This window comes from Echiichthys vipera (assembly GCF_963691815.1).
Source record: "Echiichthys vipera genome assembly, chromosome: 12".
Lineage (NCBI taxonomy): Eukaryota > Metazoa > Chordata > Actinopteri > Perciformes > Trachinidae > Echiichthys > Echiichthys vipera.
In genome coordinates, this window is record NC_139837.1 from 20,234,778 (window position 1) to 20,260,330 (window position 25,553).

General features: G+C 40.8%; 4 protein-coding genes across 5 annotated transcripts in view; 2 read left to right on the plus strand and 2 right to left on the minus strand.

Moving 5' to 3' along the window:
• The window catches only part of sos2 (son of sevenless homolog 2), a 33,856-nt gene extending 31,469 nt beyond the window's left edge, over positions 1-2,387 (plus strand). Inside the window, exons 21-23 of one of the 2 annotated variants that reach the window (XM_083924952.1) lie at positions 99-140; positions 326-429; positions 730-2,387. In XM_083924952.1, the coding sequence (XP_083781078.1) occupies positions 99-140; positions 326-429; positions 730-1,230 (647 nt within the window). In that variant the 3' untranslated portion in view covers positions 1,231-2,387. The remainder of the gene's footprint in view (positions 1-98; positions 141-325; positions 430-729) is intronic. The other variant, XM_083924953.1, reaches the window with a different exon arrangement.
• Positions 2,388-5,201: 2,814 nt separating this feature from the next.
• LOC310954925 (uncharacterized protein) lies at positions 5,202-11,351 on the minus strand (the record flags this gene model as incomplete). The annotated part of the gene is made up of 14 exons (XM_083924614.1): positions 5,202-5,319; positions 5,496-5,599; positions 6,071-6,734; positions 7,272-7,355; positions 7,463-7,608; positions 7,992-8,081; positions 8,175-8,270; positions 8,359-8,497; positions 8,691-8,811; positions 9,215-9,351; positions 10,128-10,228; positions 10,362-10,526; positions 10,780-10,824; positions 11,211-11,351. The coding sequence occupies 14 exons, from the start codon at positions 11,349-11,351 to the stop codon at positions 5,217-5,219; spliced, it is 2,136 nt and encodes a 711-aa protein (XP_083780740.1). The 3' UTR covers positions 5,202-5,216.
• A 1,416-nt stretch (positions 11,352-12,767) lies between these two features.
• cdkn3 (cyclin dependent kinase inhibitor 3) lies at positions 12,768-18,633 on the plus strand. Its single transcript, XM_083923674.1, has 8 exons — positions 12,768-12,907; positions 13,457-13,556; positions 13,688-13,743; positions 13,852-13,896; positions 14,557-14,779; positions 16,608-16,639; positions 16,799-16,902; positions 18,109-18,633. The coding sequence occupies exons 2-8, from the start codon at positions 13,477-13,479 to the stop codon at positions 18,196-18,198; spliced, it is 630 nt and encodes a 209-aa protein (XP_083779800.1). The 5' UTR covers positions 12,768-12,907; positions 13,457-13,476; the 3' UTR covers positions 18,199-18,633.
• A 1,182-nt stretch (positions 18,634-19,815) lies between these two features.
• cnih1 (cornichon family member 1) lies at positions 19,816-25,246 on the minus strand. The gene is made up of 5 exons (XM_083923675.1): positions 25,113-25,246; positions 23,705-23,773; positions 21,076-21,188; positions 20,840-20,983; positions 19,816-20,186 (listed from the first exon to the last, which is right to left on the minus strand). Exons 1-5 carry the CDS (start codon positions 25,191-25,193, stop codon positions 20,159-20,161), a joined length of 435 nt encoding a protein of 144 aa, XP_083779801.1. The 5' UTR covers positions 25,194-25,246; the 3' UTR covers positions 19,816-20,158.
• Positions 25,247-25,553: the final 307 nt, after the last annotated feature.

The following is a 25,553-nucleotide window of genomic DNA, read 5'->3' on the forward strand; positions in this document are numbered from 1 at the left end:
TAACCACAGACCCTGCTTTTGTTCAGAAGATGAATGCAGACGGTAAGAGCACCCACCTTTCTTGTGAAATCAATCTTCTCCCTCTTTAAATTTTACAGGTAGCAACTCCATATTTGCTCCTGTTCTTCTGCCGCCTTCAAGTGAGTGTGGGCTTTTCTGTTTTCAATGAAGTCGTTTTTGCCTGATTGCTCTCTACCTGACTTTCTCTCACTTTGTGATCGGTGTGCTGTGATACTGACCAGGGCCTGTTCTTGATCTTCTATTGATGCTGTGTTTTTTTGTTTCTTTCTTTTTAACTCCACAAGTGTCTTTTTCTTTTTCTCAGAGTTCCAGTCTGTGTCTTGCGGCAGCCTCCACCAGCTCGGGGAGGAGCTGCTGAAGCCACCGCCTCTGCCGCCACGAAGGAAAGACGCAATGTCTGAAGCCAAAGTAAGAGCAGCCATTCCCTTAATTATGCATAACTTAAGCTTATTTCTGCTGTAAAGGTGGGCAATTTAATGTCTGGGTTTGGGGGGATTGACTCACTTTGGGAGCCTCAAATGGCCATTCCAGGACCTGCAGTTTTTGGCAGTTCGTCATTGGCTTCATTTTTCTCTGGGTTGCGGCTTGGTCCAAACCCCCAGGATGGCCCCACTGCCTCAAGCTATATTCTAACCTCTACGTGACATGTTTAGTAATACAGATTGTTTTGACACATTTCTGATCTCCATGTGTCTCTCTGTGTCTCAGATGGGCTCAAGGTCCGACAGCCCCCCGGCCATCCCTCCCCGGCTGCCCCCTCCTCTTCCCAGGAACCAGCCTCGACCGCCGGTCTATAACGGTCCTCCCATGGATGGACCCCTGCCCAGCCCTCCTCCTCCGCCACCCCGCGACCCAATGCCCGACACGCCTCCCCCGGTGCCCCAGCGGCCCCCGGAGATCTTTATAAACTACCCCGTCAACATGCAGCCTTCCCCCGTGGGTCGATACCACTGGGACTTCGGCAGTTCCCCGAGCTCTCCCAACACCCCGCCCAGCACGCCGTCACCGCGCATCCCCAGGCGAAGCTGCCCGCTCAGCGCCAGCCAGAACAGCCTCTACCCTCTTCCCATCACTGCTCCACCTGTCCCGCCACGCCACAACTCCAGCCCACAACTCCCCAAACTCCCACCAAAGACATACAAAAGGGAGCTGCTGCAGCCGCCGCTACAAGGCCTCTCATTGGTGGAGAACACCGACAGCAGCCAGTGAGTCTGCGTTCATCTTTTTTTTTTTTTTTAAACACCCGGAGGTGATCTTGAAATGCAAACTTCAAACTGTCCTCTGCAAACTACGACACAGTGGACTCAAAGCTACTGATCAGAAAGAAAAAACACTGCTCCACACACTCTTAACTCCACCCACCTGCCCTCTGCATCAACCAGTTACAACCCCGCTGTGCCTCTCAGGGGATCAGTAGCTCCGCCTTCATCATAAACCCTCTGTGCCAATGAGAAACCCTCACCGGTGTGCCAGCTAATAAACAACAAGGAGTTGAGTGTTTGTGTCTGTTAGTTCTGTTCGGAGTGGGACGTCTGCTCCCGATAAAAGTTCTCACCCCTCACACTCTTTAACTTAGACTTATCCCACGTCCCTCTCCTCTGTCAGGGTGGGGTGAATGTGGGGGGCCTTGGACTTTGTAGCCTCAAATGTCATGCTTTGTTTCTTTGGGCATTGACATCATCTGGAGTCCTGCTGCAGCTCACAGATTTTTAAGACCCCTCTCCTCCTCAACGATCCATTTAGACGTAGCTCTTTCACAGTGGCTGTGAGCAGCAGACATTTCCATTGACTTGTTTTTTCCTACAAACTGATAAACAAAAACAGTTGCCAAAGTCTTATTTTATGCAGGGGGATAAGGGATTTTCTTTTTTTAAACGAATGTGACAATAAAAGAAACGCATAAAGGAGGTGACACTGAATCCCCCAACCTTGTATCTCAACTGTACACTGTGACTGTATAGACATGAGTCAAACTGTCTGACTGTTTTTTATCTGAAGACAGGCCTCTCCACAGCCACAAAACGTTGCCTTTAAAATCCAACAGTGGTGACCTCTGAAACCCCCCCCCCCCCCCCAGGCTCCGGTCCTCTCGGCCTCTTGATGGGACGATGAGAGCTGAGAACACTCCATTTGCACATCGAGTTCGGGAAAGAGTCAGCAGGTTTCCATCAGAAAATATCCCTCTGCGGTGTGCGACAGAGGGAGGTCTGCCACGATATCAAACAGCACCGATCCAAGACAAAGACAAGGAGAGAGAAGAGACGCAAGTGTTTCTCTCTCACCAACTCTTCAAAAAATCTGATGTCTTAACCGATCCCCTTTATAGACGTGCGCCGCTGTCTTGACACTGTGCTCTTCTCCAAAAGCCCCCCCCCCCATGACCAACTCTTCTTCATTGGTATTCAAACTCAGCACTGGAAGCAAGTAAACTCCCACCAGAGCAGGGGCAGCTCCCCCCAGTGGCTGCTCGAAATACCTAAAAGCCCATGAAAAAGAGGAACTTTTTAACCTGACTTCTGTTTTCTTCTTTCTGTCTCTCTTTTTCTGCTTGAAAACATTTTTGTTTCACTTTGGAAAGACTGAAAAAAATCCATGCATCATGCTCAGATGTGCCTTTTATTTTGTTTTCTACTTTACAGAAATAAGCAAAATGGTGTTTAAAATGCTAAAAAATAAAGTTGCCTATGTAATGTTTAGAACAAAGCTATACACTATGAAATTGTACATGTTTGTGGATACTATGTATATATAACATGTATACACTAACTAAATAATTTGTATAAAGTGACAAGTTTTTTTTCTCCCTGTTGTATTGTACCCTCATCCGCATCTGTTCAGTCAAATATTGCCTAATAATCCAATGCTGCTACAGTCGGATAAAAAAAACAAAAAAACAAACAAAAACAAAACAAGAAAAAAACAGGTCACTGTCACTAACTTACTTACAGACAATCTCCAGTTGAAACACTGGGAGTATTAACTAAGGAAAGCCATTTTTTCTTCCCTGCCCCTTAGTTGTTTTAAAGCAATGAAAAAAAAATACAGTTCAATATGCCAAGCACTTACTTAGACGTGTGCTTCACTTTGTACATCCTACTAATTGCCTTTTCTCCTTTTCAAAGATTTGTTAATGCTAACACTCATTAAACAAGTTGGAATTGTATTAAAGTTGCACTTGAATATACATAGACCTATATTCATTTGCAAGTATTTGAGCATAGTGAAGAATTGGACATTTTCTTTCCCTGAGAAACACACTTTGTGCACTTTAGGCTGTACTGTTGAAGAGCCACAGTTGTTATAGGTCATGTTTGTAAATGCAATGGTCCTATGCAACTGTTCAAACTCACTTTCTACATGGATCAGGGCAGATAAACACGAGTCTAACACCTCGCTTTTATCCCTATGATGTGTATAAAAGACAAACATCTGAGGATGTCTAACCACCACGAGCTGGATTTGAGCAAAAGTTTCAAACACTCACTCGTGCCCCATTTTTCCCCCCTCCTCCTCTCGCTGTGTTTTGTGCACATGATGATGGAGGATTAAACCTCTGATCAAACAAGATAAAAGGGGAGTTTTGAGGAGGATGTTTCGCTGCAGATGAAGTCAAATCACTTCACTGTCTTCACTCATGTCCGTTTCCCAAGCCAGTATTGGTGGGGGTTTATTTTGCCAAAATTTGTCTTTTTGTTTTCTGTTTGTTTTTGTTTTAAAACCCCAGCCCCGACAGAGTAACAGATTGGTTTTTCCTCCGGTGGCACTGTAACAGCTTGATCCAGCAGTCGGTTTATTTGATGGTATGTGGCCTTTTAACTGCTTTGTATTAATGGTCTTGATGAGATTAATAAATCACCCAGTCTTATTTTGTACTGAACTACTCATTTCTCTCATTTTTTTTCTTTTACTGTGAATTCAGATGTTTCCACAAGTGATGGTAATTTCAAAATACTGAGCAGCTGATAAAGGGGTAGTTTAAGGTTTTGGGACAGTGACAGGCAGGTTAGAGAGAGGGGCAGACATGCAGAAGGGCCCTGGGCTGCTGTGGTTAAGCTTCAGCCTTTATGTTTCACACTACCAGGTCTATTTATGTTTTATGGAAGTTTAAAGAAATTTTAGAACTTTTGTAAACATAAACATTCTAAATGTGTCCTAGTTCATTTCCTGTTGCAGTGTATGTGAATGACATCAGCTGACAGGAAGTTAACAAGAACCAAGGCTGTTGCCTAGCAATGGAATTCCGTTGAAAATGTCTAGTTGTCAATTTCCCAATCAGGCCGCATTTCCAAAATATTTTTCACGTTAAATATTATTTGTTCAATATCAAGCAACTTTTTTTTTACCAAAGCTAAAAACATTTTCTCGGGTGGCGCGGTAAAACGGTACGTTAACGGACTATTCCTCCTTGGCTATGGGTAGTTGCTAGGCAACCAACAGAAACTACGCCGTCTTGCAGCTTTATACCTCGGGTTTAAGACAAACTAGATACAACGTTTCAATTAGAGAGTTTTATAAACGCTGGTATGTTGATTTTGTTACTATTGAATAGAGACAGGCTAGGCATTTTCCACAATTGTCGCTTAGGTGTCTATAAGCTCACTAGTTGCTAGCGAAGAGTTGTGAGAGGCAACTAACGTTAGCTAGCTAGTTAGCTTTGAGCCAAGTATCCACCAGAGCGCGAAAATAGCCGTTAAGTCAACCTGTTTCCTTTCAAGCTAACGTTCACTTAAATATCTTAAAATCTAACTTTATTCCTCACATTTATAAAGCAAATGCGTTTAATATAACTTGGTAACATTCTCTTTTTTTTCTTTAGCTAACTACATTGATGTTAGCATCTCACCTACACTACAGCTATAAAACAATATGGTCTGGTAAAGTTATATTTAATTGATTTTTTAAAAATAAAATGTAAATCTGTAAGGAAATGCTTCAGTTTTTAGTCTTTATGTTGCCCTCTGATTTTTTTATACCCCACATATCAAAATGTAACCATTAAAAAATAAAAAGGAACATGTTCACAAAAGGTTCAGCTTTAACCGGAAAACAAAAACTGATTCGTCATTCATGCATTTACGTTGTCGCCATGGCCTTTTGGGGGAGTCAGATTAATCACAACTTGGTTTTACACATTTGGTTGTAACTTCAAAGTTTTGTGTGCAGCAGTTTTAGTGATAGTCGTCTTGTCCGTCGGGTCAGACTGTGCTGCAGGGCCCCTCGCTGTCCTCACTGTCGTCCCACAGTCCTCCACCGCTCATCGCTGCTGCATGGGTACCTCTCTGCTGGGACGGGCCTGGTCTGAAAGGATGAAGAGATGCACCAGGTAAAAGTATTTCATTAATATTTACATTATATCTGCACTAATGGCCACAATGCGAGTATGATTTTTCACATTTCAGTAAAAGCAGCTAGTGCATTTGTGTACCTGTGTTTAGAGTGTCAGCACTGTCTTAATCCTATCTGAAGTCTCTTACCTCAGGTTTTCTCTGCTCGAGTTGAAATTCTGAAAGCTTTGCCTCGCTGGGGTTTGAATTGGTATGAAGCCTTGTCTGTTGTCTTTCTCTGGAGCTGCATCAGCCTGGTACATGAAGTGATGTGGATACACAGAGAGCAGGTCTGAGCAACTGGCTGACAGGCAAACAGGACTGCACACAGGTCTCAGAAAAATATGGGTTCTAAAATATATGTTCTAATGACGTGTGTTTTGCATGTGTGTTTTTCTGTCTGAGTGTGAAAAAGAAAAAAAGAGACTCCCAATGAAAATTGCAGTCTGTGTTGCAGTACCAGTGTACCACAGAGGGGTGCCAAAGTAACATTTTCGAATTCTACTCAGTAGTTTTATTATCACAAATTTAGAGGTCTGTGCAGCCTTGGCAGAGGTATGTGCTTCCTAAGTATTTTTGCGTTTTCCTCATGTTTTGCGTACATCCTACCACACCACACTGGCATTAATTCATCTGACCTCCTTTCAAAGGATGCTGATGTACCAGTAGGAGGCCGTGTATTGACAGAGTATGGTGCTTTTGTATGTAACAGAAAATCAAAAAACCTGTTTTGATGGATCATCCCAGATGGGCCTGAAGGCACTTTTCGGATGTAAAGGAGGCGACCCCTTCCTGACATTGACCAGCCTTTTCCCGTAGGTGCTGACAAGACACGGTTTTGGCCCATCCACACACGGCCCTGCGGTGTTCCTCAGAGGAGGGTGAGGGGTTAATCTGGGAATCTGCCACCTCAAACACACAGTCCTTTCTCTGGGTGCCTCCCTCGACTGCTGCTGCTGCTGTGAGGGCTTCAACAGCACTGGCACCTGGCTGTCCTCTTCATCCTCCCCACTGTTGCTGCCCATCATCTCCCTGCACAGGGTGCCATCAGGGCTGCAGGAGGTGACAGAGGAGTAGTCGAAGGCTGAGGTGTCATCTGGGTCTGTCTCGCCGTCCTCAAGGCTGTGGTTGGCGTGAGGTGCCTCGAGCTCGTTGGTGCCTTTCCCAGTGCGATGGCTGTAAGTGCCCTGGCCTGAGTCGCTGTTCTCTCCCCATGCTGCGGCGTCAGGAGTGAGGAGGGAGCAGTAGGCGTGTCCACAGTCACGGGCTGCGTGGTTCAGGAGGGTCCGGTCTCTTTCACAGCCCTTCCTCCTTACTGGACTACAGGACAAACACTCGAGACGCATCGAGTGACAGCCGTCGACCCTGCTGACAGCCTGCATGTCATCTCTGTGGGAAGGAGAGTGGAGGTCAATAACCAGAATCCCCACTTTATCTCGTGGGTAGTGGCATTTTTCTCAGGTTCAATTATGAGGTATTTACTTTACTTGAGTTTTTTTTTTTTTTTTTACTCCAATACATTTTTCCGACAGTTCCAGGTTACTTGTGACTTTGCATATTTTACATTTAACATTAGATGAGCTCATATTAATATAGTTTTTCATTATTATTATAACCTTTTTTTTTCATCTTTCTGTCCTTTTCCTTATTGCTTTCCTTTCATTTCTTCCTTCTGTCATTTCTGACTTTCTTTTATTCCTACCTTCATTCCTTACTTTCTTGGATACTTGAATTCCTTTTCCTGCCAAGGTTTTAGTATGTTTACTAAAATGATTAGATTGCCCCCTCCATAGCTGGTTTAAAGGCAAATGTGCCATTTAATGTCATGCAACATTTCGTAAATGTCACTGAAAAAGTCACTTTTGCACTGCAGGTGCTGCCTTTGCTTTGCAGTTCTGACTGAAGTAAGCAGAGGGTAACACTCACCTCTGAGCTGCAGTGTTGGACTCACGCTGAGACTCTCTGGTGTGTTGGCTTCTTGTGCAACAATTTGCAGAGAGAGAGCAGCTGCTGTTCATGGAAAGAATGATTGTAAATTTTAATCTATGGATTTATTAATGAACCAGAGACACAAAGAAAAACTTTGTAACATCTCATCTGATATAAAAGGCATCAACCTTTGTCCAGCTCCTTCTCCTTCCTCCCATCGGACATCTTTCTCCAGGGTCACATGACAGCGTGACAAAAGGCTCCTCAGTGCTCGCTCAGTTCCCAGCAGGAGGCTGCAATCAGGATGCTCTTTACCCGTCCACTGCAGTAAGTTCTAGAGAAGGAAAATAGGGGAAAATTAAGCAATTCCGTTAAACCCCAGCTTGTTGATTTGAACAAAAAGCTGGTAACTACATGTATTTTGTTCTGTAGTTGCTCTAAAAGTATTTCTAAAACCACTCAAATGTTTATAAACCTGTAATGTTTCTAAAGGTTTTGTACATTTTTTCATCTTTTGCTCTGTGGCTTTCTACTGTCCTTCAAGAAACATCCTCATGGTCTTTGTTTTCTGCTCTGAATCGTTGTTGTTCTTCGTCTTCCATAATGTTGGATGTCTGGTTTTACCTCCTCCACTTTAGGTTCAGTGTTAACCTGCAGTGTCACTTGTCTTGTGTAGCTGCAGCTCTACAGAGGGGACCCCCGTGGCTGCTGCCTCACCTGAATGTGGCTCAGGTAGCTGTGTATGCGAGACACAGGCGCCAACAGCAGGGAGAGCAGTTTCATTTCCTCTCTCTCCATCTGGCCGCTCTGTTAAATGTAAACGGAAAACATCCATCAGCATGTCTGGTTTCTCAGGTACATGACGGCTTAATAATGTTAATCCTGTAACACTTAGAATACCTGCATTTTCTCAAAATGATTCAGTCTGTTGAACTCCAGTGAGAGGAAGGACGCCAGGGTAGTCGTGTATCCAAGGTACATATCTGTAAAGGCTGTCTGGACAACCCAAGAGAAGAGCAATTGTGACCTTCAGTGTTAAGTGTTAATGGGCTGAAATAATTTTTTTAAAAGATAATCAACTTACATCATTTTGTCCGATAAGCTGCACTAGGATGTCTCCAACCAGAGATTTCCAATGTTCAGCAGACAATCGCTCCTGCAAGGTGTTTCTGAAGAGCAGATGTCGCTGTAACAGCTGCTCCACAAACTTCACATATGTCTGACTGGATCACGACACAAAAAACAAGAAATTCAACAGTGGAAAGAGAAGTTTTTGCATCTGTGTTGTAGAATATATGTAAGAGAAACAATCTGTGCAATTCAAATGTGTGTTAGGGCGTTACAAGCAGGAAGAATTTGCTGCTGAAAAGACGTGCTGTTGTTTTTCTGCCATGTTATATATAAACTAGCACTTACTATGGCTCCACGGTCATCTGGTGAGCTGTTGGTGTTTTGTATTTATCATACAGCTGGTTTAAGGTCGACACATACTCCCACTCAGAATGCAGAAGCTGCATTGCCACCTGATGTCTTGCATCTGAGCAAAAAAAGAAAATATGAAGCTTCATTCATAATTTTTGAACAAATAATGTGACAGTTTATGACTGAGCATCACATTTAATCAACAATCTGATCATCTAAATGTAGTTAACAACAATAAATGCCTTATGTGTACTGCTCAAGTGCTGCAAGGAAGTTGCTTTACCTCCAGTGGCTTCAGTAACAACAACAACGTCCAAAGATTTGTATCACTTTTGTTAAGTTTGAAAGTATTTTACTGTTTTAAGAAGCCAAGTGAGGAAATTTGCAACAGTTCCCTTGCAGCAGGTGCTTCTGGTAGCAGCAGTAATGTTCTTATCGATGGTTGAATCACCATTGTGTTATAACAACCATCATTTTCACTTCAATTTCAAACCAGCTTTTCAAGATAAACTGCTCACCTGTGCCTTCACTCAGTCCTGCTTTGAGGCCCTGCAGGAAACAGTGGAGGAGCAGCTTCCCTCTGGACAGACAGGCTGGTGGAGCAGACGAACAGTCACACTGACTCCGCTCACAGGATGATTCTGAAGGATCACTGCTGCACAACAGTAGACACATGTCTGTTATAGTTATTTTTCTTATATATTTATATTGTCCTTATTCCTGTGTTTAACTTTTATTTTTAGTGCATTCTTTCTGTGTATTCTATGTGTATTTTTCTGTATACGCAATTCACAAAACACCAGGTCAAATTCCTAGTATGTAATATGACACATACTAGGCATTAAAGTTGATTCTGAACTTTTTTATGAGTAATTGTTTGCTGTTGCCTTATGATATTTTACATGTGGATTTCCTGTTACAAACAAAAAAAACATAAGGAGACTGGAATCTGTACTCTGCAATTTCTCACTTTGTACTTTGAAGTTTTTTACGGCACAAATCAGGAAATAGTTATTCTGGCCCCTAAGAACAAAGTACAGAAATAAGGAAATTGCAAATATATTAATTCTATTCATTAAAATTCCTTAATACTTTTGCATAAATGCTTTAATTTCAATAGCTATTCTCAGTAGTCTCATAGTTTGCACTTTATCTCTTGTACTGTATGTGTTTTGTCCTTTGGGGTCAAGATATAAGGGGACTTAAAGCTGTCAGTCTTAAGTAAAGTTGGTTAAGTCATGAGTAAATCTGATGCAAATATCCACTCAAACATGTTTATCTTTGTCTGAGAAGTGAAAAAGTCAAATCAGTGGTCTTAACTTTGAGAAAGATGAACTCTGTGATCTTGTTTATTTAAATAGTTCTAATACTTTGGATTATTTTCTGTACAGCTCTGTAGTTAATGTGTGTGGTGTTGTTGCTGTTGTTTACCTTTCTCTGTGTTTGGATGTGTTGCTCTTTCCATCCTGTGAAGGTCTCGGTCTGTTACTGTACAGCTGTAAGATCTGACACTGCAACACCCCAAGCTCTTCCTGTGGGACAAGACGTTGACTAAAGCTCAGTGAGTATCTTCATTTTCTGTGTATTATCCTGTTTAACACACACTGTTAACCAAGGTTTCTACATTAGATTTGTCTCAGCAGTTGAACTAATTTTGACTCTCACCCTCAGAGACTCGACCAGAGCCTCCAGGCGAAGAGCTTTCTTCTGGCAGCTCCTCTTGTTCTCCTCCAACTCCTCCCTCAGGTACGTGTCTCCGTGTTGGATCTGACTGAGCTCCAGCAGGGCGCTGGTGAAGCCCGCCTTCAGCTCTGAGACCATGCATTGCAACTGATGGGAAAGCAGGTGTCATATTTACAGTTAGATCAACAGCAGCACTGAGTTTTACATTTGTAGTTTTAATGATTGTGAGCTGAGGGAGATAACATCATTGAATGTCTGAACTGTATTTTAATCCCAGTTTGCACTCTTGGATATCAGAGGGAGTTTATTTATCTAGTGAATAATAAGAGCTTTAAATTTAAAGTGAACCGTCTCTTTAACAAAACCAGGGCTGACTAATGAGGGAAAGGCACCAGAGTACCTTGGAGATTTCAGTGGCAAGCTCGGCCTCTTGAGGCTTCATGACCTGCACAGAGAGAGACACAAACAGAGCTGTTGGCAAACACTCACTTGTTAATGTGAACAAACTGCGGAGCGTGCAGTGACCCGTTTCATATTCGCAGCTAAGAGACTGTAAAGGGTAAAGTTGAGTTTAGGTCCACCATGCAGAGAAGAGAGCATGTTCGTGTAATTCACTCCAACATGGATCAGATAGCATTCACACAATAGAGACAAAGCAGGGAAGTCAACCTGTTTTTCACAGCAAAGTGAACCTTTAACCTCTTCATAACCAAATGCACACCGAAAACAGACAAAAAAGGGATTATCTGAGTAGAGGTTTAGAGCCTTTACATTTAGAAGAATTAAAATATCATTTAAACCAGATTGAATGACCTTGTTTGTTTGTGGTACCTGCTCAGATGTTGCCCCTGCCAGCAGCCCCTCTGCTGAGGAAGTGACTCGCCAGCCAAAGAGCTCAGCCCTGCAGGGGAAATGGCTGCAGGAGCCAAGATCCCTCCTTATACGTCTGCTGACAGAAGGACAGGCACGCATCGGCAAAAAATATGGAATATGCAGTAGCCTTATTTTTCGATCTGCAAATGCAACATTTAAAATAACTTGTAACTCTGATTAATAACTGATCACTTTTAAAATATACAGAAATCCCATTGTTATTGTAGGTTGCAATACTATGATTCTAGGTACTTTAAAGCATTTTATAATATTTCTTAATGTAATATTGTCAGAGGTGTCCAAATATCAAAGAATCCAACAAAAACATGAAATAGAGAATGAAAGACTGACTGCTGAAGCAAGATATATTAAAGACCCACCTCAGTTAAAGCTCTTCAATATCGCTTCTCCATCTGACAAAGATGCAGTGAATCCAAAAAGGTGACTCCTCTTCATGTGTTGAAACTTGGTTTGAGTCATTGGTGTTGTGTTGAGCTGCGCGCCGCTCTGTGCAGACAGCAGATGCCCTGCACGACGCTCAGTGAGCAGCTCTGTGATCACTGAGGACGTCTGCTTCACATGCACATGTCACTGTGCCCTAATGGATAGGTTGCTTTATAATAGTTATTACTAACTCTACTTTTCCAACTCCTGTTAAGGTTGTTGGGTTTTTTATTTCTTTACGTTCTAAAAACAACAACAACAAAAAACATTTAGCCTATTATTTTTGTTATTTAGTAGTGTAGGGTTTTTATTATGGAAATATGGAATTTTGTCAGCAGTACAGTTCAAGTAATTAAAAGAAATAGTGAAATATTAATAATATAAGACAGGAGAAAAAGACAAAGTGTAATTGTTATTATATTTATAAAACAAATAAACATTGCAACTCAATGCATTTAGGCATGTAGACATGGTGAAGAGGATCTACTGCAGTTCAGAGAGCATCAGAACGGGGAAGAAAGGTGATTTACTTTGAAAGTTGCATGGTTGTTTGTCTGAGTCTTTCAGGAACTGCTGATCTACTGGGATTTTCACGCACAACCATCTCTAGGGTTCACAGAGAGGGGTCCCAAAAAGAGAAAAGATCCAGTGAGCGGCAGTTCTGCCTTGTTTTAGCCAGAGGGCAGAGGAGAATGGCCAGACTGGTTGGAGCTGTACAGTAACTCAAATCTCCACTGGTTCCAACAGAGGAATGCAGGAGAGCATCTGTGAACACACAACACCACCTACTTTCTCGCAGAGAGGGAACAGCAGCAGAAGACCACGCTGACACTTTATTAAGCACCAGGTGTGCCTAATAAAGTGGCCGGTGAGTGTATGTATATGAATAAGAAATTCAGTACACTTCAAAATGAATTAAATATAGAGTTAAATGTATGTGCTGTAGGCTATATATTTAGCCGGATATACATTGTTTTCTTCACATGTTTATGCATATTCATTGTTTGAACACTTTGAGCATCCCCTTTATCTCTCACATGTGTTGTCTCCGCCCGCGTGGATCCGCCCGCAGATAAACCGAGCGCACCGGCACTTGTTTTGTTGTGTGAGGGGCGTGGTTAGGGGCCGTGCTCGAATCTGATTGGCTGCTTGGCTCAAGGAGTTTTCAAATCAGCCGCTGTCAAAACAGCCGACTGAGCAGAGCGTAACTGGTGAGACCTAACTCAAAGATACACCGTGTATTTATCCACATGCACACAAATGTTTTTTAATGCTAACGTGGAATAACGTGCTGTCGTTCATTTGGATATTATTGCTTTTTGGAGAGTGGAGGGAAAAGGCAGAGTACAGCATGATTATTCATAGTTTACAGGTCGGTGTGTAAGCTAGCTGCCTGCTGAGACGTTAGCTCATTAGGCAAGGCAAGTTTCAACAACAAGGTTATTCAAAGTGCTTTACATAACACATTAAAAGCATTGGAAAGAAACAGTCAGGGAAAATTACATTTAGATATAAAATGACATTCAGACAGAAGAATTACTACAAATAAAATGCAAACAAGCAAAATAAAATCATTTAAAATAAAATAAGACTAAGAATGTCAAAGGATTAGAATTTACAGAGCAGTACAAGCAGGGAAGTGGATATACTCTATGTCAATGCTGATAAAAGTGTCCACAATGTGAAGTCAGTAGGTTATAAGCCATTTCAAAGGCTCAGTTTGTTCTGTGAGTTTCAACGTCCTTCCTGTTTTCTCTCAGCAGTGTTTTGGGCTGAAGCCATGAGGACAAGTGAGTTTGACTCCTCGTCTGAAGAGGAGGATGTTGGAGAGGAGCAGCTGACGCCCTTCCACATCTCCTGGTAAGTTTCAGCACTTTTATTTGTTTGGCCTACAAAAAAGTGTGTCAACGAAAGTCCGTTTCTTTTTAAATGGTGAAATGAAAAACAAGTATCACTGTGTTCATGCACATTATATTTTGATTGGTTTTAAGGTTGCCTCTGTCTATAGTGGAGAGCTCACAGTTTCTTGGGATATGTGCACTACCAGGTATAGTCATAATTTATAATGTTTAGTATTTCTGAATGTTGCCTTTTTTTTTAATTCTAAGGTTTTGTGCATCTGACACTAAAACATGTTCACTTCATCTGTCTTCAGGGTGCAAATACAAAGATATCCGCAGGAGTCTGGCAAGAGACGTTGGTAAGACGATCTCGGTCCTAACTGGTGCTTGAATGAAATACTCTGGAAACGGGCATATTAACATTCACATGTAGATCTTTTTGGAAATAGTGGTGATCGTGATCTTAAAGCGTCTGAAAACCTGGGCTGCAACTAAAAATTATTGTCATTGTCCATTCATTTGATTTTTTTCTCTTAGTTATTAAATCTTTTGGTCCATAAAATGTAAGAAAATTGAGACAAAATTACAATTTCTCACAATTAAAAAAAACATCTACAAATCACTTTTTTAGACTAAAAAAATAAATCATCACATTTAAAAAGCTAAACTAGATATTGTTTATAATCTTTCCTTAAAAAATACAATTAATCAGACTATCAAAACAGCTTTTATGTGTGGGTTTTGATAGCTTTGCTCCAAACATTAAATTCACTCACATTTTTCAGTTGAAATTAATGGAACAGAAATAAACTTAAATGGTATTTCAGTCTGATTATCAGGCGTGTGTCATAGTCCAACGGCCGTGTTAGAGGTTCAATACTTTCATGTGTTTTTAAATAGGAATAAAAAGATACATAGATTTGCAGTGACACCAACATAAAGTTTAAATCCTCAAGAACCAGATAGCAGCTGTTTGTAAGATTTGTTGTTTTAGATCTTGGCTTCCTTTTTCTCAACAGAGGAGCTCCAGAACCAGGGGGTGCAGGAAGTGTTTGTTTTCTGCACCAGAGGAGAGCTGAGCAAGTACAGGGTCCCCTCGCTGCTGGAGGTCTACCGGCAGCGAGGCTTCACAGTTCACCACACGCCCTTCCCAGACGGAGACGCTCCTGAGCTGGAGCAGTGCTGCCAGATCCTCGAGGAGCTGCAGGTCAGCCTTGAGAGCAACCGGAGGACTGTGATCCAGTAAGTGAACAGATGAGATTCTATACAAAATACACTCAAAGAGAACCCTTCTATTAATCACGTAGCGTATTTTCCACTTCACAGTTTATCCTCTTTGTTCCCGATGAAGTACTCAGAGTATGATTAGTTTCCAAATTACTGTCAAAAGAGGTATTCATGTTTGGGCAAGTAAAGCAGTATGATAGAAAGAGAGAGAGAGAGAGAGACAGTGAGTTTTGTTTTCCTGCCAGTTGGCTTGATGTTCCCCACAATCTCTATACATGTTGATACTTCTTCAATCAGTTGACTGTTGTTATTTTCATACAATACAGCTCATTTATACTTAATAATACATAAATTTAACTAGTGGACACAAGCTAAGCCTTCTGGTTGAGATATCTAACTTAACTACTAAGATAGAGAGTAATCGGAGATGTTAAATAGCAAATTATCATCCTTTGAATGGATTATATGGCACAAAAAATCTGCTTAGCTTCTCTTAATGTCTAAAGGTTAGAGAAGCGTACTTGTGACCGGAGGGTTCAATCCCTGGGACCGGCAGGATCAATCTGGATAGGGAAATGAAGTGGCACACCGCTCAGTGGAGCTGCTCAGTGAACAGCAGAGCAGTCTGCGGTTGTACTGGGCAGCTTCCAGGTGTGAATGTGATCAGGGCGATCCTGAAAAAGAGAGCATTGCTCTCAGTGATCTCCGCCTGCTTAAATACATTTTAAAAAGATAATAATAACATGATGTTCTGTTTTAACGAAACTTTTGAACCTGTTTACATGAAGTAATTTTATTCTAATGATTTTTGGTGTAAAAAGCTTCATATAAACTGGCAGCAGCCTCAACACACAGACAACAAACAGGGGCTGTATTCACAAAACATTAAGGCTTAGAGTGTGTCCTAACTTGCTGATTTTCACTCCTAATTGTAGGAGTTTTTAAGATAAGTGTAATTCACAAACACTTTAGCACTGTAGCTCCTAAATTTTTAAAAACGTAGAAGTCCTTGAGAGGGCTTAAACTTAGACTTCTCTTTATTGGTCCTTTAGGATGACTGCTGCAAGGGAATTGAGTTTCCAGCAGCCTACAAAAACACAAGGGAGGTATAAAAAAAATACTCCTAAATCACTCAGAGTAAATGAGCAGTGAACTAACGTGGTTGCTGCAGTCAACATTTTGGAGAGATTAAATGATGGTGAGCTTTTAAAAAGGTTGCCTTAATGGAGATTGCATCACATCATCAACCAATAAAAACCACCCAATATCACTGGAGATTAAAGTTGGTACTACTCTCCGCTGTTTGACCACGGAAAAATGCAGCTGTGCCACTTTGGGCATAAAAGGGATGAACATGATGTCATCCATAGCAACAGGGTCAACCCCGTCCTCTAGTCTTAGTTTAGAAGTCCCTCACACTCCTTAGGGAAAGTTGGTCTCAGAGGCTTTGGGAATGGGTTTGAAGAAATTACAGTGAACTAAGAGCTTTCAGTGCTCCTCAGGAGAACTCTTAGTGCTAAGATTGAATGTTTTGTGAATACGGCCCCTGAGCAGTAAAAGGAGTGTTGCTGATTTCACTTTGAGAGCTGATAAACCAGCCAACAGGACCAAACTGGTTGTACTGGTCTGTCCTTGCAGCTGTACTTTCTGTGGTAGATCTTCCCTTTTGTGTTCTTCAGTATTTGAAGTATTTTTAAAAATTTGAAGTGCCAGACATTGCTTCTCACCACAGAGACTTCTATTTGCGTCCAGTCACCCTCGGGACTCCTCTCGTTACATAACTGAATAATTTGCTTCCAGCTTTTGATGGGGTATTGTGTGTTTTTCCCTCCTCCCCCTTCAGCTGTTACGGAGGCTTGGGACGCTCTGGATTAAGTAAGAACATTTTACTTTATGTTTATTGTGCTTTGTGTCATTTATCAACTAAGATCGATGTGCTTTTCCTTTTAATTGTCATTTTATGTTGAAAAGTTTGAACCTTTGTGAAAATAGTTTTATTTCACTGCTCTGATCACAACGGCCTGGTGGTTTCAGTCGCTGCCTGTCTGCTGCTCCAGCTCTCTCTAACAATGACGGCGAACAAAGCCATCGAGATCCTCAGGGAGCACCGAGGAGGAGGAGCCATACAAACTGTGAAGGTGAGGGGTCACTTTTTTTTCTCTATGAATCTGTAGCATCGAAGTATAATGCAGCTTTGCATGTTTCCCTCATTAAACATGTACATATTAAGCATCCGTGACAACCATTTTACACTGAAAATCACAAGTGTTGTTGTGGATTTCCTACCTTCTAGACTGGCATTTGTTTTAATCCAGTATGAGATCAAATTTAAAAAAACTTTGAATATTTTACTGCCATTTTCTTTTACCAATGATTCATTAGTGTTGAGTGATAATGAAGTTGTCATTTTTAAAATATCTTCCCTGGTGGTACATTCAAAATTAAATTCTTCCATTTGATTCGGTTCCTTGTCTGTATATTCGTGTTCATAACAAATATGGTCTGCCGATACGGTGAAATGACAATCATGTAAAGACGTACATATTCTGTTTCCTGCTACTTCGACAAAATTGACATTGACTCACTGCCTCTGCAGGTGTTTGGTTAGCCTGCTCAGTAAAGCTAGCTAAGGGCTTATCCCGGTAGCATATGTTATCAAGTTTTACGCAATTTTGGCAAAGTCAGAATGGCCGCAATATAAGCCAATAAATCACTAGAACTGTAATTTCAGATAATAAATACCATATTTTCCAGACTATAAACGGCTCCACAGTATAAATCGCAGGACCAGCCAAACTATGAAAAAGGACAGTGTAATAGTGTGTTATAGTCTGGAAAATACGGTATCTATCTTTCCACTTCGTTTTTTTCTTGTCAAATGTACATATGTTAGTCATCATTTTTTGATAGCCACATTTGAGTTACCCTTGTTAAAAATGTTTCTTAAATAAAGAAAAATAAAACGCATATTGGGTGATATATGTTTAAAAATCTCAAACATCAAGTGGGTGTTAAAATATTCAGTATTGGTCAGTGAAATTGAATGTGGTGGATTTTTACATTAACACAGACGACCATTACCATGCACTGATGACTTTTAATGAAATCCTAAATGACAATATTAAACCCATTGTTATACGAAGCAAGTTTCAACAGTTGTTTGATTATGACTCTATATCTCTAAGGTGTGAATGAAAAACTGTGAAATGTATTCAATTGTATTTATTTGGCTAAAACATGAAACACCACCAGTAGGATCTGCTGTGAGTTCTCTGTGAGTTATTGCTTTGCTGTTATATTTCATGAACATGTTGACTCACAACTTAAATTTGACTTTCCCGTAGCAATACAACTTCCTCCACGAGTTTCGGGAAAGGTACGCGACCCACCAAGAAAGCAGAGAGGCTTCCACAGAGCGCTCAGTGTCTCGGTGATCAAACTTCACTCGTCAGCGGTTGTGTGATATAATTGTATTCTCTGATGATTGCACTTTAACAGAATACTCCTATATGTTGCTTTTTTTGTCCTCATAATAATCAAATGCTGGGTAGAACTGCTGCTACCGATTATTTTCATTATCGAGTCATCTGTCGATCATTTTCTTAATTAAGCGATAAGTTGTTTGGTCTATAAAATGGTGAAAATGTTGTGTCCACAACTCAAAGATATTCAGTTTACTGTCCTAGAGGAGGAAAGGAAATATTCACATTTAAGAAGCTGAAATCAGAGAATTTGAGCGTTTTTTCCTTTTAAAAAATGACTCAATTGATTAATTGCCAACTAGTAAATGGACTGATGTTGCAGCTGTAATCCTGGGGTGTTATTCATAGATTTAAAATGTTGTTTGCATTGATAGCACATTTAAAATGTTTTTGGTCATAAATGTTGATGTAAATGAGAACAGGTCTGCTGTATTGATACTTGAATTTGAATAGGTCACTTGGAGAATAAATTAAACTGGATCAGATGTTAACCTGTTAGGAAGGTCAAATGTTTTGTGCTGCTGCAAACACACAGTGCCATGGCTAATAAAAATGTGTATTTTTGCACGCACCCGTACCCATTTCCTTTAAAGGTGTGGAGTCAAAACAAGAGTCCAGTCCATCATAACAGAGTGGGATAGTTTTATTCAAATAAACTGAAGTTGTTGTCCTAGATGTGACACAGTGGTAACTAATGACCATCTCTTTCCCTGATAATGTACACATTTGAAAATGGCAATAAATACTCTAGTGTTTATGAAAATGTTTTGTCTAATGGCCACGACTCTAAAGGAAACAAAAAAACATCACTTTCCAGATTTGATTCCTAAAAATGACCCGACACTGCGAGGAGTGCTTGATCTCTAGGACACAGAAAGTAAATTCAAAAACATTGAATAAATTAAACACTGGAGTTCCTAACGCAGTGGAATATTTGGTGCTGAAATGAACAAACACACAAATGACAAAAACATTTAAGAAAAAGATACATTCAACAGTATAGCACATCAGCAAAGCACAACGCAGAACTTCTGATGCTCCCTAATGCTGAATATATTATTTTACTGTTGAGTCTACCTTTTCATTTATAGACAGCTGCAAGGGGCGATAAATACGGGTCATATACACAGGACTGGCTACTCTGGAGTTCCACTTAAAACAAATATTGCCATTGATTTCAACAGGGATTACATGTCTATGTGATGATAAGTCTGAAGGATGGTAACAGTTTTTAAACTGATGTGACAACCAGACTATGATTGTCCCTGTGCAACACGTTTCACTAAGTGATAACAAACCCCATGCACTACAGCCCTCAACTGTACCTTCGAATCCCACAAACGTCCATTTTAAAAAAGACTGTATGCATCTGTAAGCTCTAACAGAAGTCTAGTTTGCATTTAACTGCTCGATTTAGTCATGATAATAATTCACGTTGCAGGTATAAATTAGCTGTTAAAGCCCAGAATCTAATTCACAGCAGAAGCTAACGCAGTTCAGCACACAGCTCAGACTCACAGATAATGCGCACCTGAAAATGTCTACCTAAAATTTGTAAACACTCAAAAGTTGGGAACCAAGATGAGAAAAACTTTATTTAAATCCCAAGCATCAAAATCACACAATTTAAAAAAAAAAAAGGGAGAAAAATAAACACTTGTCCATTTGTCCTCATTTTCCATAAAATCTAAACTATAGTGCTATGAGAGGAACGCTGCGACCTCGATATTCTCTTAAAACGGGTTAAAGGTTTCCGAAATGTCACTCTGCGCTGTGTATGTGTGTGTCCGCTTGAAATGGCGTCTTGTGTTGCTGAACGGTGGTCTCCGACAGGTCCAGTGTTTCCAGCACTAAGGTCATAGCGTCTGGTCGTCGACTGTACATGCAGGTCCCTTTTCCTTCATCGTCCGGATTAAGAGCTCACCAGAACATAAATCATCCTGTTAGAAATCAGAGGAGAAAGTGGAGTTACACACTTGATTTTACAGGGTTTAAATGAGGTCCCTATGACCTGGAATACGTAGTGTCCGTTAAAGGAACAGTTCAGCATTCTGTAAAATACAAATGCTTTCTTGAGTTACAGTCAACAGTGACTTCCTGGTTGATCCAATTAGAAGGTGCCAAAACTGCAGTTCTCCAGGTGTCCACTAGGGGCATGTTTCATAACAGAGCAGTTTCTCATTGACCCCCATGTTAAACAGGCCGTTTTCACAGCATAATTAAACTTATTTATGGCCTGGTACAAAAAAACCATCTGGTCTGTATGTTTAGGTCATACCTCCAAAATTTCAAACGGTTCCTTTAATGATATTAAAGTTGGCACTGGGTCAGTATTATCAGGAGATTTCATCATTTTTTGTTTTAATTAGAATACTTAATTTGCTCTCAACTTATTACTTTAGAAATGTGGCAGGTTTGCACAAAAGTTAACCATTTCCCTAACTGCTCCAGACTTGCTTTCCCCAGATTAAGCATAAAAGTACTTATAAGACTACAGTTAATCCCTTGTTTTTCTTTTAAATAAACAAAAAAGGTACAATCAAAACATGAGCGCTCACAACAAAGAAACGAGGCAGAAAAGCATATTTCGTACCCGTAGAGATAGTAGAAGAATGACAGGAGGTAGAAAGCCAGTTTACACCAGCCTTCTTTTTGACAGAAGGCCAGGATGTCAGCATTCATGATGGTTGTTGGGTCGTACAGCCCTGGACAGCTCATCACAGGTCTGCTCATGTACCTGCATCACAGTAAAAGTGGTGTGTTAAGTCCGATTACTCTGTCATGAAAAGCAGAGGTGTCAGGTAATCTGGACGTATACGAGATACCCACCTCCAGACGTGATACGCCAGCAGCGGCAAGTTGAGGCAGAGGGTGAGCCACTCGGCCGCACAGAAGAACATCACACAGAAGAAGAAATGGATGAGATACTCTGGGAGAACCAGCTGAAAAGAGCAAAAAGAAAGAAAAATGTCAGAGTCCACACAATCAATCCAGCTGTCAGTAATATACGCAGACAACTTATTTAACTGTCCCCACAAAATATTTAATCACAAAGTGTGGAGTCACATGGAATAAATCTGAAAGTTAAAAGCTGGTCAGAAGACAAAAACGTTTGATACAGAGCTGCAAAGACAATGGGGTCTTTTTACAAAGAGAAAGCTGAGCTATTTAAAGAGCCACATCTTAAAATTCTAGTCAGCTCCACAGAGAGCCAAAGACGGGAGTGAAATACTAATGAGCTGCAGTGAGATGCTTATTTTAACAATGCATCTTTATACATAAATGTGCTTAAATGTCTGTGCTGGATGTTCTATCACTACACATTATTACATGTGCAGAAAAATGTCTCGTAAGCCGCTGCGCTGCTGGTAAAATACATGGACGAGTGCTTTAACATGCACTGATCTGACACAGGGTGTAACACCATAAACAGGGTGAAAAATTGACCTGCCAACTGCAAAATTTGAGCGAGTTGAACGCTAATGTGTTAGTCCGAACAAATGCATTACCTTCAAATGTCCTTTATCTAATGTGGCAAAACATTGTGCGACTGTTTTTAGTGTCACATTTAGCCTTTACCACTGACTTGTAATTGTTGTAAATCATGCGACTGGCTGTTGAGTTTAGAAATCTACTAAATGTTGCAAGTGGATTAGAAATTAATTTCCCACCCTGGTTACATGTCATGCATCAAATCCGACCACAAATAAAAAAATAAATAAATAAGGGGGGGAAACTCATCAACAACTTGCTCTGGAGAATATTCACGCAACATCAACGTCTTATGCAGTGACGGCAAACCTTCAGATTATCCCCCCCTCCCTGACAAACGGACAAGGGCAACACACTGGAGTCAGGACCATGCTGTGAGCACTAGCACTGTTGATGCAGCAGCGTGCCTCGGGGTGAGAGTTCGATGTGGTGCGCGGGGTTCAGGGGGGCAGATGGAGGCACCACATGGAAGCCATGCATTCAAAAAGAGCAGAGGGCGTGAAAGGGCGGGAGGGGGCGAACCAACAGCCCACAGATGGGAAAGATGAGGGGTGTGTAGGAAGAGGAAGGTGCAGGAAAGGTTGGGGAGGGGCTATAGAGGAGTGGAAATCCTGCACTGTGCTGCCAAATACAAAAACAACTTCACAGAATAAGAGAGGAGCCAACTGAGCTGACAATCCACACGCAAAAACACTGGTGAAAACTGCAGATAGGACATCATGGATCTGTGCCTTTACCTGAAATAACTCCTCCTACTACTGAAATCACTAACCAATCAGTGCCCCCAAAATATTGCTGAGCTGGAGAGTGTTGGGATTCAGCAGCCATCTGTTCTGAACCACATGTGACGGAGGTTACAGCCAACAACTGAACTCATAATATGGCTCAGTTTTGCCAATTGCTGAATCAAACTGCAGCCGCCTGCACCCCATAAGAAAACGATGTGAAAAGTTTAACTTAAAGCTGGAACATTAAATCAGTTCTCTCCAACACCAATCAAACATCGCCTTGATCCACAGCTTCAGCTTTGCTACAAAATCGATAACCTGATCTGACTCAACATAATCCCCATGAATAATGCTGTAATGGAAAGGTTTTGTTGTGACAGAGTCGTGTAACGTCAAACTCAAGACTAGTTTCCTGACTGAGTTTACTGGGAACTGTACCAGTAACTGTAACACTATTTGCAAACAAAGGGTAGGTTGTAATCAAGATCATGCATGTTTTGAGCATTTGCAAGTCTTTTCAGTTAACAGCTAAACCTTTTTTATTAAATAACATTGGATATTTTATCCAGTTAATATTGTCCACTGCTGCACACACACACGCCGTGGCTCCTGTACCTAAATGAGCATCTTAACGCATAGTCAATTTAAGTGTGTAAAAAGGACAATAGAAGTCAATGCACAATCCATTATTTCAGTCAATGCTCAAACCCTTAAAAGCTGCTGAGTCACAAAAGCCATCAAAAGAAAAAAACCTTTCAAAACAATCTACAACGGGAGGGAAAAACCTGAAGCACAGGTGGCATGTTGTCTAATCCCGAGCTAAACTCTCACCTTAACTCTGAGATTAGTTAACTGAAAAGACGTTTGCAAACACTTCACCGTGCAAAATGACAAGACTGAGTCGAACTGAGCGGGCATTTTAAAGATTGGTACAAACCTTTATTGCAATTTTGACTCTTTTAATCTTTTTGACCTTTTCAACTGTCTTTTTTGCCGTTAACAAAGTGTGTAAAAAAAAACAAAAAAGCAGATTAGGGAAAAAAAAACAACAAAAGGCGTTAGAGTTTGACAGTTGACAAGATCACTGAATTCACAACAGGCAGGTTATTTAGCATAACAGTGCAGAGAAATGATTGAAAAAAACAGAGAGGCGGATAAAGTTGTTCTGAAATAAATTGCATTTCTGCATGCAGTCAAAGAGGCAGGGGAGGTGTGTCGGGTACGGTGGAGTCACTTACCGGATTTAGAGTGTTACACTGATCTATAGGATTCTTGTAATCAGTCTTCAGCTCATCGAATGCTATTATCTGAAGGAACAAGATGATCGCAATGTCACAACTACAGAGAGCAACAGAAATGTACATTTTGTCTTTCATCGGTACGGCACTTTATTTTCATACCACATCTTTCACTAGGAGAGGTACTTTATACCCAACATGATTTAATTATACACTCATTTCAAACAATCAAAAAACACAGTTACACTCCCTTCTTGCAAAACAAATTTCTTTTGTTATGTATATTGTCCTTGTTTCTAACTTGCCAGCAACAAATTATTATTTCATTGTCAGGCTCTTTCATTTTTATTCTTCAATTAATCAAACAATTATTAACTATTCTACAAAATGTCAGAAAATAAGCCATTAAAAAGTTTCCAGGACAAGAAAAGCCTTCAAATTGTTAAGTTTTGTCTAAAACCCTAAATGAATGCAAATCCTGATATTTTAGAGGCTGAAACCGTATAATGCTTTGCAAATATTCATTATCAAAATTGTTTTGAATTAATTTTTTCTAATTGACAAACAAATGAATAAATGTTTCCGCATCGCACTGCACTTGGCATTGTTTTGTTTGTTTGAATGTGTATGATCACTTTTATTACGTCACTTATTCTGAATTTTTCTTGTTTCACAACTTTATTTCCCAATTCTCACAAACATCATGTGACAAAATACAAATAAAAAAGTAAAAATAAAACAATAATAATTTGAAAAATGGTTTGAAAGGTAGGCTACAAAATCTAATTTCTTCGAAAAAAATCGTGTATTATATTAGACCATAATTACGCACTAACGCCAACTAACTATGACGTCATCTGTGGGGTAAACACGAGTAACGTTAACGACGTAACTTTTTGACTCATGGGCACGTTAACGGTAGCCTGCTAACACGCTGGCTAATTCATAGCTCAACAACACTCATCATTCTGACATGGCTGACACGTTATTAGACGTTTGCTATAGTCAGAATAAGGTTAATAAAGAGGTGAACGATGTAAGGGGGATAACCATAATAAGAAAAATAGTGTCTGTGTTGGTGTTTTAACAGCTAACTCCAGCTAACTGTTTCAGCCCCTTAGCAAACCGTTACCAGCCGTTGGTTGTGTGCGCCATTCATTCCAGAACGGACGCGTTCCATTTTTACGTATAATGAGCTCGCGGTAGTTTAGCTTTGGACGTTCTGTCCCAGACGTTGCCTAGATACGCAGCGAGTGGACCTTAAAACGTCCAGAGCCCTAAAGCTGGCCTTATTGTTAGCTTTAGCCCCGGTATTTGCCAGCCCTCCTCCTCGCCTCTTCCGTCTACTTTTATTATAGTGGCAGGCCAGCTGTCTCCCTTTAAAGTTGTGTCCCAATGTTGTACTTACGTGCCAGATAGCGAAGAAGATAAGCGCCGCCGTGAGCAGCAGAGCTAGCATGTAACAAAAGGCCGCGAATGTGAACGCCATTTTTCTCCGGTTCCGCAGCGAGTCCGCTCCTGGCTCGGTCGGCAGATGATGCAGGCAGCTTCGCAACCGATTTGAGATTTGTCGGCGTGTCTTCTTCTTCAGTATTCAGCTACCTGGTACACTTATTGTTGCATTACTGCCATCTTCTGGAGTAGTGTGTGTCCTTCAGACTGTGTCTTCGCATTAGTCCTTTCTCCCAACAATTCCAACGTTTCTATCAGGATATGTCAAACCAACCAAAGACCTACTGAGAAAAACCTCCCATATTTATTCCAGGAACAAACCATTGTATGTTTCCAACTCCATTGTCCTGTGTTTTATATTTATACTTATATTTAAATCTATACATAGCAGTCAAAT

Excerpts from the sequence above, each read along its gene's own strand:
- cdkn3 (XM_083923674.1), top strand. The coding sequence starts at position 13,477 with ATGAGGACAAGTGAGTTTGACTCCTCGTCTGAAGAGGAGGATGTTGGA. Across the intron at positions 13,557-13,687 it reads ACGCCCTTCCACATCTCCTG|GTTGCCTCTGTCTATAGTGG; the intron begins GTAAGTTTCAGC and ends ATTGGTTTTAAG. Across the intron at positions 13,897-14,556 it reads GAGTCTGGCAAGAGACGTTG|AGGAGCTCCAGAACCAGGGG; the intron begins GTAAGACGATCT and ends TTTTCTCAACAG.
- cnih1 (XM_083923675.1), bottom strand. The coding sequence starts at position 25,193 with ATGGCGTTCACATTCGCGGCCTTTTGTTACATGCTAGCTCTGCTGCTC. Across the intron at positions 23,774-25,112 it reads TCTTCTTCGCTATCTGGCAC|ATAATAGCATTCGATGAGCT; the intron begins GTAAGTACAACA and ends TTGTTCCTTCAG. Across the intron at positions 20,187-20,839 it reads TTCTTCTACTATCTCTACGG|GATGATTTATGTTCTGGTGA; the intron begins GTACGAAATATG and ends GATTTCTAACAG.